This window comes from Saccostrea echinata, unplaced genomic scaffold (assembly GCF_033153115.1).
Source record: "Saccostrea echinata isolate AGI-Se365-2 ecotype Australia unplaced genomic scaffold, CSIRO_AGI_Sech_v1 ptg000012l, whole genome shotgun sequence".
NCBI lineage: Eukaryota > Metazoa > Mollusca > Bivalvia > Ostreida > Ostreidae > Saccostrea > Saccostrea echinata.
In genome coordinates, this window is record NW_026889761.1 from 7,375,284 (window position 1) to 7,385,643 (window position 10,360).

General features: G+C 32.1%; 1 protein-coding gene across 1 annotated transcript; it reads right to left on the reverse strand.

The window, feature by feature from the left end:
• Positions 1-5,051: 5,051 nt before the first annotated feature.
• On the reverse strand, positions 5,052-5,405 carry LOC133185749 (complement C1q-like protein 3). Its single transcript, XM_061321048.1, has one exon. The coding sequence runs from the start codon at positions 5,403-5,405 to the stop codon at positions 5,052-5,054; it is 354 nt and encodes a 117-aa protein (XP_061177032.1).
• Between the last annotated feature and the right edge of the window lie 4,955 nt (positions 5,406-10,360).

The window sequence follows — 10,360 nt, forward strand, 5'->3', positions numbered from 1 at the left end:
TTCTTAGAATAGCAATATGTTATATCCGAATTATGCTAATTTAAAAAAAACACACATTTTAACACATTGGCCTATTGATAGTCATTTTTTTTTTTTATATGAAATGACATTTGAATCTCCTTTTTGAATCCTACACTATTCTTGCACGAAAGACGTACGTCTCACTAGGTTTTTGCACGAAGGTTGCACGTCGCTTATATCGTACTTCCACTACATGATTTGCACGAAACGCCTTAAGGCTTAAACAAATCGTTGCACGGTTTACAAAAACGGAAAGAGGTTTGCAGGAACGAAAAGTGCAGAAGAAGCACACATTTTGATAGGGTAGTAGCACGTTTAAGATTTCACTTTTTTGTGCATTTAAAGCTGAAGAATAGTTCCAATATTTTCTTTACAAGAAGATGAGTCTTTAAAATATATACATTATGATTTACTTCATGCATCTCTTTTGGAAAGGTATGCCAAGAATTGACAGATATGTTTCTTTTTTGTAAATTATGGGATATGGAAGACGATTTTCAATTCTTTCTAAAATGTTCACACATTGCGAAAGTCGAGATCCCATTGCCAATTTTATCAGACTCTTTACTACGGACATTTTTGCAGCTATTATCCCCAGTGATATTCTCTTAACTATAATTTGTTGTATATTTATAGTCATTAAATTAACGACAATTCTTACTCAAAATTGTTTGTCTCTATTCTGTTTCAAATAAAACTAGGACAATACCCTAGCTTGATCACAAGTATTACAAAATACAGCATAATAACCTTTAAGTAATTTGTTATATGTAGAGGTCTTTAATCAGTTATTTGAGTTTGTTTGTGCTATAAGCTTTCCCTGTGGAGAAAGTTTTAAATTATACCCAATCACAGTCACCGTTCAAATCACATGACATAACATAGCATCACTTCATTGATTTACATATGTCAATTGATTTACAATGCAGCTCAACGCACACTACCAAACTATTCTTGGAATGTCATCACCATATCCCTCATAATGAATGTATTAAAAATAAATGCTGAAAGATGTTAATCTCAATTTTCAATAGGGAGAGACAGACAAACAGGAGAGGGACAGAGAGAAAGAAAAAATGAATAAGTAAACAAAGGTTTTTTTTTCATATCAAAAGTCTATGAGGGCATACTAGTGTCAATGTTCATGCTTGCATTGTTTCTTGTTTCCATATCCATGTAAAAGTAATCCAAAATCAGTTAAATTTCAATGTGAAATCAAATGAGGAAGATTTTTAAAAAATAAAATAATAAAATAAACAATATGGGTTATTTTTATGGTACAAATAGATCCATTTATTATACATTTTTGTTATGCTGTAAAATATTGCAAGTACTGATACCACATGTTCCATAATAGATACACACGGAAGCACCCACAGCAACTTCTCTAAATTTGTAAGGGTATTTAATTGAAGTAATATTGCCTGTTCATCCTTATCTTCGTTACATCACCAAATTTATTTAAAGGAAACCACTGAATCAGTGCAATGACATTGTGAAAATCACAGGTGAAACATTAAACGCAAGAAAGAAATGAAAGAATCAATTGGGGAAAATATCCATGCGTAAATTAAACATTTATTGCAAATTTCTGGGATTTTTTTATGTTCTGCAACATTGCTGGTAACAGATGTTCGTTAACAATCACACTAGCAAGCTCCCACGTACTTATGATCTAAGCACTTTGTAAAATAGACAGCTTTGATCCATGTATGTAAAAGACGTACTAAAAATAAAAATTGCACCAAGCCTATCATGGAGTAATGTTTGAGTACTCAATATTGTAAAGCATGTGAACATGTGTAATATCTTTAAATTCCAGAAAAGAAAAAAAATCAATGCATTCGTCATAGCTTAGGAAAGAACACGAATAGGAGATTCATCATAAAAAAATTCAAGGGCATGACTAATGTCTAGCTGGATAGGCAGGAAAACAAATCAAAATTCGAAGAAAACATTGATTGAGATTTCAAAACAAACCAGAAAACACAAGAAACTGCGTTGCAATTGTCGATGAGAAAATGATACTATTTTCTATTTATATACGATGCAATGGTGAAAAAAAGTATGTCAGTTTTTATATTTTAATCAAGTAAAATTTGTATATTTGCACTACCGTTGTTGTGTATCAAAAGGAAGAATAAATCTTACCTAAAATATTGCGGTAGAGTCTATAACCTAACCCAGTCACGGATTTCGGGAAAATTATTTCCGGTATGGCTTTTTCTAGTAAAAAACATGTTCGATTCCGATGCAATATACATTTGTAAATATTATCGTTATGATTATGTGTGGCATCTACTGATCTATTACGAACAATACAACTATAATTGGAGATGGAATATTCAGGCGAATGCTCGGCTTTCATAACGATTGTTATATTTAGTAGTTATAACTTATATATAAATATAGCCCAGTAATGATAATAGGCCTAATTAAAGGAAAAAATGTCTTAGTTTGTATATTGTACGAAATAGATTTCATTTTAAAATCTTATTTGATTGTTAATCATCCTTTGGCAGATCCAGTAAGGCATGGGGGATATAAAATATCCCGCCGATAAAGAAAGCATATAAAAATTTTATTAAACAGATGAGAAAATCTGACCTGCACGTTTACAAGAAGTAATCTTGTTGAAAACAGTAAACTGGTCACTGAACATTACCTGATAATGATGGCATAAGCTAGTCTCTGAACAACACAATCCAGTCACAGAACAACATAATTCAGTCACAGAACAACCTAAACCAGTCACAGAGAAATACAACCCAGTCCCTGAACAACATAACCCAGTCCCTGAACAACATAACCCAGTCACAGAGAAACAGAACCCAGTCCCTGAACAACATAACACAGTCACAGAACAACATAACCCAGTCACAGAATAGCATACCAAGTCACAGAGAAACATAACCCAGTCACTGAGAAACATAACCTAGTCCCTGAACAACATAATCCAGTCACAGAGAAACATAACCCATAAGGTTGTATTTTTGCTAACTTGTTATATACCAATTTTCAGGCCTTAGCTTATATGTTGAATTTGACTACGGAAAGTTCCGTCTACCTTATTAATACGTCTCACGGAGTGTGTGACCGGTCAACAGAAGATGCTTACTCCTCCTTGGCACCTGATCCACTTCTGGAATTCCAAGTTGTCTTTGTTTTATGCCTTCGTCACGTTTTTGTATTGTTTATGGATTTTTGTTAATTTGATCACTGTTCGTTACCTTCACCATTTACATATCTTCATTGATAACTTTTATCTGACACAAAACACTTTTTGGGGAGGACTTATATAGTCAGCAATGCCTGCTGACTAATCTGTTTATGTTTGAAACGTGATAAAATAAGCCCAAATAAAATAACATTTTTTACTCATAAGAGTTATACATTTATTAACGCGCATAGGACTGCCTCTGTATACAAGTACGATATTTGAATGTATTAGGCATCAAAATAGATTTAATGCTCTGTAAATTCTTTATAATGAGTAAGAATTTTTTGTTAGAATTTTTTGTTGTGTCCAACAATGTATAAGGTACAACAGAACGTAATGGTAAAATTGTCAGTGATAAAACACGCTCGTTATATACTTATTCGGCACCTCATAATCTGCAAGCAAGGCAAAATGTAAGTAAAGCTTATACAATTATTATGGCGTTACAGTCTGGAAGAAAGTCGAAATGACGGAATAAACGCAGTAACATTTTATGCCTAATTTCATGACAAGGGCATAAAAATATTTACCATTTCCTTCTATCCTTTTTCTTTTATATATTCAATAAGTCTTCTCATTTTTAAGACGAAAATACACGGCAAAACGGCTCTGTTGTTTTCCGATTTGGCCACAATTGGATCCGCTTCTTAAAATTTGCTGTTTGTCGATGTAAGCGACTCCTTACAGGAAACCCTACAAAAGAAAAACATCTTAACCCAACGGGTTTTAAGATTTTAGACCATCATTCCAAATCCAATGATGTCACATCTGTACCGCCCAGATAGAATCTTCAGTTCATTGAAGTATGTACTAGGTGAAAACAAAGAATCCACCATGTATACAAAATGTCTGAGTGTTTAAAATTGGTACCGTATAAGATTTACATTACAACAGATTTCATCCTTAGCAACGATCTCGATGTGCTTTATAAACCTTGAAAAAAAGTTTATGAAAATATCGAATACAATCGATTTTTAATCAAGGAAGTTTGAAATCTGACGTCAAAATCACAAGTCTGACGTAAAAGTAGGTCATGTGAAAATCGTATGTGAAACTGCATACGTAAATATTTTGTATTATATTTCATTTAAATTTCTATAACAATAACTGTGAAAACGTACTGGTATAAAATGTTATTGTAGGTAGCGTTAAAAAGCGTTCACTGTAAGCACTTTCGTAAAGCTGAATGACTGTACTGCCCCCTAACTTTTGATGATGTTTACAAATGGGGTAAACAATTGTAATTCAAATCCTAAGAAAAGGAAGAACAAGCTTTACTTTAACCGATGTAAAATTAAATTAATATAATTACATATATAGTATATGTAGGTGAAAGTAACATTGAAAATTTTCACCCCCCAAAAAACATTGTCAACCTACAGGTGCAGTCGACAATGGTTTTCAAGAGTTAAAGTTTAAGTAATGTATTCTGTAACAAAATTAAGTCAATTTTATTCCGACAAATACTAGACATGCTAGGTTCATTCCTTTATTTTCTTGAAGAGTTTTACGTTCTTTGATCTTTTAAAATGCGTTGAAAACAAGAATTGTTTACGACAGAAATTTGCTTATTTAAAGTGTAATATTTTATTCTAATGAAAACCAAAGATTTGAAATGTAAAAATCTTGTTATTTGGCTACAAAGTGAATAGCTTTCATACAAAGGTATTCTTTTTCCGAAAACTTTTTGTAACCCTGTGACAACCATGTTATTGCAGTTATCTTCCATTTATTTGTAATTATTCACGGAACATACATATTAACTAATATTTTTTTTTAGATTATCTTTATTTCAAACATTTTTTTTCTGTTACAATCTAAATCCTGAAAATGATGACCATTCTGAATAAGCATATTTTTCTTCACTATAGGTTGATATCCAGACCTTATCATTCTTCCTCATTTTTATAACAGCTGACGAAGATCCGGATGCCCAGTTAGAACTGCCTGATACACCATCCGCGTAATTATAACCAATAAAATTACCATTTAGAACTATCTTCGTGTTAAAATAATTCCCACCCTTTGTAAGAATTGTCCACATGAAAGAGTAAATACCATCATCAGGTGCTGTGAATTTTCCTGTAGTAGAGTCATAAGCATTTCCGGAGTTAAGAGTTACTGCTCCAAATACAACAATGGTATTCTTTCTAAGGTTCGTCATAGTTTTTGATAAGAGTGAGTGAAAAGCAATGATTCCTGTTTTAAAAAAAGAAAAAATAATAGACATATATAGTCTAGAGATGGCAATTTGTAACCGTTGAAGCGATTAATCGATCAGAACGATAGTAATCGGTTAGAAAATTCGTAAACGGTTACTCGGAAAAAAAAACAATATATGTAATTTGAACGCATTTTCTTAGAATTCATTTTTAGAAAAAAAAATCCTCTGCATAAAAGTTGATAATTTAGAGTTTTCTTTTGTTTTGTTTTTTTTTGTTTTGTTTTGTTTTGTTTTGTTTTTTTTTTTTTTTTGTTTTTTTTTTGTTTTTTTTTTTTGTTTGTTTTTTTTTTTTTTTTTACACATCTTATCATTAAGCTGATTTGGGAGTAATTATGGCTCTTCGATTGAGATCTTGGGGTAATTGGTCAGTTTGTAAAGTGTTAATTTCTGCTTTAAAAACATCATGTCGTGACACCGACTGTCCTCTTATTCTCTAATGATATTAATAAATCACTGTTAAGCAATGTTAATTTGTATGTTCATCTGTTGCCGTTATCTATTAAATTATATTATTAGAAAAGCTTTGTAAATAAAGCAAAAGTTCGGGCAAAGTTTTTTATTATGGTGAAAATGAAGATTGAACTTGTGTGATATATGCACTGGAAAATTATACATGTCTGGTTTCTCGTGGTTTTCTTTTTTTTTTCTTTTCTTGTCCATTGAAATCGAAATTAAATATGTGTACATGAATAATTTCCTGATCAAGATATACAGAATGTTTCTAACTTTTAATATCTTTTTAGTCTTCTTGTGTGTATCAATAGAGATACTTGAAAAAATGTCCAAAATGTGCATTTTGATACATTAATTAGTTAATTGGTCGGCAGGTCTTGCGGATACATGTACCCCATTAGCAATTCTTCAATAGATTTCCATCCCTGATATATGTTTAACGTTTTATGAATAGGGGAGTAAAAATTCTTATGCAATGTGAAAAAAGGTGAAGTTAAACTAGTTACCTTTCCCTCTTCCTGTACAATTCCTTGCTTCATATCCCATTTCTCTACAAACTTTATTGTACTTGTTGTATTTATCGATGAAATCATCAGATGTTTGCTTTGCATGTACCTCCATCAATATCCATACAACGATGAGTGTTGTCTTCAGCATAATTAAGCTATTCAAAGACATTAAAGTAAAAAAAACTTCCTTTTTAATAAAAGATTGACAACACTAATTTAATAAATTATAAATATATAGCAAATACCAAAATATTTGATGTAAGATTTAGAATAATTCCTGATGTAGAATTTTTAGGCACTGTCCCTCTATATATACCATTTTAGTAGCAATTAAATGGTAATTTGAGTATATTGACGTGTTTATTACAATATTTACAAATTAAACATTTGAATATTAAGTTGGTGTACGTTTTCCTATAAGAAGGTGTGTGGTGACGCATAATGAAAAAATGTTTCAAAGTGCATTCAAATTTGGACAAAATCAATGCACTTAAAAAAAAAAACCAAGTTCGTTAAGAGTGTATATCAACATTTTTTATCACTCGGACACTTACAAAAGATATGCATAAAACACAACTTCTGGACTTAGATTTTAGTAATAGACAGCATTATTTTGTTATATTTCTTTCAAAAAACTGTTGAATTCATCTACATTCATCGAGAACGAGGACAAGACAGGTAGAGGGTCACTCAGCCCAACTCTTTATCTTTCCTACCCAAATATATGTATTTACATAACTGGTATGGCATTGATATACTTTCAATAAAATTTGAGTTAATATAAAAGATAAAACACCCTATATATTAAAGAAGAGAGGCTCAGGTGCAATATCGCTGAACTAAGCAACAATAGCCAACTGACTGTGCTTTAGCCAAAGTAGCTTTACAAAATCAAATACAATACAAAAAAATTAAAAGTCCATAAATATCAAATTACAGATTAAAAGTAATCTGACTACATAACTTCTGTCAATAAGACTAGTTATTAGTGAACGTGGTAAAAGTTTCAGTCGTGTGAATAATGTGGCTAAGGTTATTTTTCTTACGATCAAATAAATGAGTCATATATGTTCACAAGATAGATAGATGAACACAATATATTGATAGATAGATTAGAGAGAGAGAGAGGATTTTCATAATTGCTCCCTTTCCCCTATAAGAAAAATGCGATGCTTTATGTCACTTATCGACCCCTACATCTACCGAACTTATTAGGATAAAATCAAAAAAGAAACGAAATTGTGTTATTAAACAATCATTCCTCCATCAATTCTTAAAGACCCATTTCCCTTTTACGAACAAGACAACACCTAAAAATCTTAAAAACGTCTATATCTCAGATCCTGAAGTGACGTTTTCACCAAAAGGTTATCCAACCACATTCAAATACTAATTTATCATACCTAAATTTTGCAAGAATATTGACCAAGCCATGCTCATTTTTCTTAAAAAAAAATGATTTGGTTGCGTAATTTGGTTGATATTACAGCACATTGAAAAGAATTTTTTTTCCCCAAAGTGCGTTAACTTCGTTCCACATTTAACACACTTTGGAAAAAAGATTTCAAAGTGCGTAGTTTTTCAAAGTGCGTTGTAACAAAGGTATTAAATGTTCTTGAGCAATTTTTCTCCACATATTCTGTTCATTGTATTAGTTTCTGCACCTATTTTGATTACTATATGAGATAAATATTTAAGATTTTAAATCATATTTGTGATTAGAAAAAAATTATAACAATCATTTGAAAAATATGTATCAGTGAACGGACTTTTCCTGTCTTAAAAAAGCTTATAATGGTAATCGTTATAATTATTATATAATTATTAATCGTTATTGGTAATATTTTTGTTCTTATCACTTCATTGGTGCAGGACTTAGCAATGATCATGCAGTGCATTGACAATGAAATATGGAAAGTGAAAGATTTAATACATTTAGATTGATTGATTGATTGATTGTATATTGTTTTACGTCCCATTCAAAATTTTTTTCACTTATATAGAGACGTCACCATATACCCGTGAAGGGCTTTAAATTTAGACCTATACTCGGCACTCAGGGCAATTGAGCAGTGAGAGTTCTTTATCGTGCCGACGCCTACCGTGACACGGGATCTGGGTCTTAAAGGTCTTATCCGAAAAACCTGTAATTCCGGGGCGCATGGCGAAGGAACAGTCAATACCTATATTTACGTCATAGGTCTTGACTCGGCGCGGCGAACGAGAATAGAACCCGGGCCCTCCGATCGAGAAGAGAAAGCCCTACCACAAGGCTAACGTGACCGGTGAATATCTTATTTTAGAAAATAAGAGAATTAAGCAGAGTTATTTCAATTGTAATATTGATTTATTGATACAACGATACAATATTACAAGACTAGTGCTGTTAGCATGTGTCTTCATTAATACACACGCAAACTCTACACAGCACAGTTTTGGCAACAAAAAGGATACAAACATGCATACATACAAACTGCGTCAAATCTTACGATATTGACTAGCACATTGCGAGCAATGATTTGTTTATATCTTGCCGGGATTAAACTAACGATAAACCTCTTGCAATAGTAAGTTGTGATAAAGTGTAAAGCTATCCCACAGTTTGATAAAATTGCAATTCATTTCATTGTCAGTAATTTGAAGTATTTATATTTTTTGCGATGCATAGTTAATATTTCCGGTATATAAAATAAAATAACGAACAGTATTCAAGCTCAAAAGTCCATTAAACAATACAAAATAGGAGCAGAGCAAACACGGACCTCCAAAATATCAGAGGTGGGATCAGGTGCCATGGAGGAGTGAGCATCCCTTGCCGACCGGTCACACCCGCCGTGTGCTCCTTGTCATGATCGGGAAATAAGGGAAAATCCGTCGACAATTCAGTATGTAAATAATGGCCTATTAATTAGTATGAAAAACGTCAGTCAGCATTTGACTCAATGATAAATTGTATTTGCTGACAAGGTCATTGTATCGACCATAGAACTTACGAAATGATGACATTAAACGAGACTGCTGAAATTCTTGTCAATAATTTACCTCGTTTTAGAAATTTCATGCTCTTGCGTATCGAATCAACTGAGAGATATAAATCCCGTATGCAGGTGATGAAGGTATATTGCTGCATAAGTAAGGGAAGTTGATGAAAAAGTTAAAGTTTTCACGTTTATCATAAAGCTCGATTGTTTAATTACCATTAACATCTTTTTCAAATAAAATATCCAAATATGAAACAGATGTGTCAGACTCTGTGGTATCTTTTATCTCAAGCTCACCAAGATATATCGTATCGACATAAGAATGGAAATAACCACTGTTAACTGACAATACATCGTCGATATATCTAAATGTCGAGTTGAGGGCCACAGCAAGTGTTTTCTTCTTTTCACGTATAAGATTTTGGACAAATTCTGCTTCATATGAATACAAAAAAAGGTCCGCTAATAACGGGGCGCAATTGGTACCTATGGGAATTCCAATAGATTGTTGGAAGACCTGGTCTCCAAAAACTACATAGATATTGTCAATCAGAAACTCAAGCATTTTTTTAATGTCAACTTCAGAGTACTTGTGTGTACAACCAGAATGTTTTTAACTAAATAATTTTTCAAATGACCAATGACAAGGTAAGTAAATTTACAAGTTCCATTTTTATTGAAAAAACAGCTGTCAATGATATCAAAAAGCCTGGTCTTTAATTTATGATGGGGAATGGTTGTGTATAAAGTAGAAAAGTCGTAGGTTTTTGAGCTAATGATTTTGGTAAAATCTTGTGATTTCAAATTTTCCAAAAGCTCCTTGGAATTTTCAAGTATCCACATCTGATTTACACCACTTCTCAAATATATTGTTGCACAGTACTCTTGAAGTTTCTCCTTCAATACTGTTAATATCTTAGTGAGGAGTAAAGAAAGAGGCTTGGTAGAACAT

Excerpts from the sequence above, each read along its gene's own strand:
- LOC133185749 (XM_061321048.1), bottom strand. The coding sequence starts at position 5,405 with ATGACGAACCTTAGAAAGAATACCATTGTTGTATTTGGAGCAGTAACT.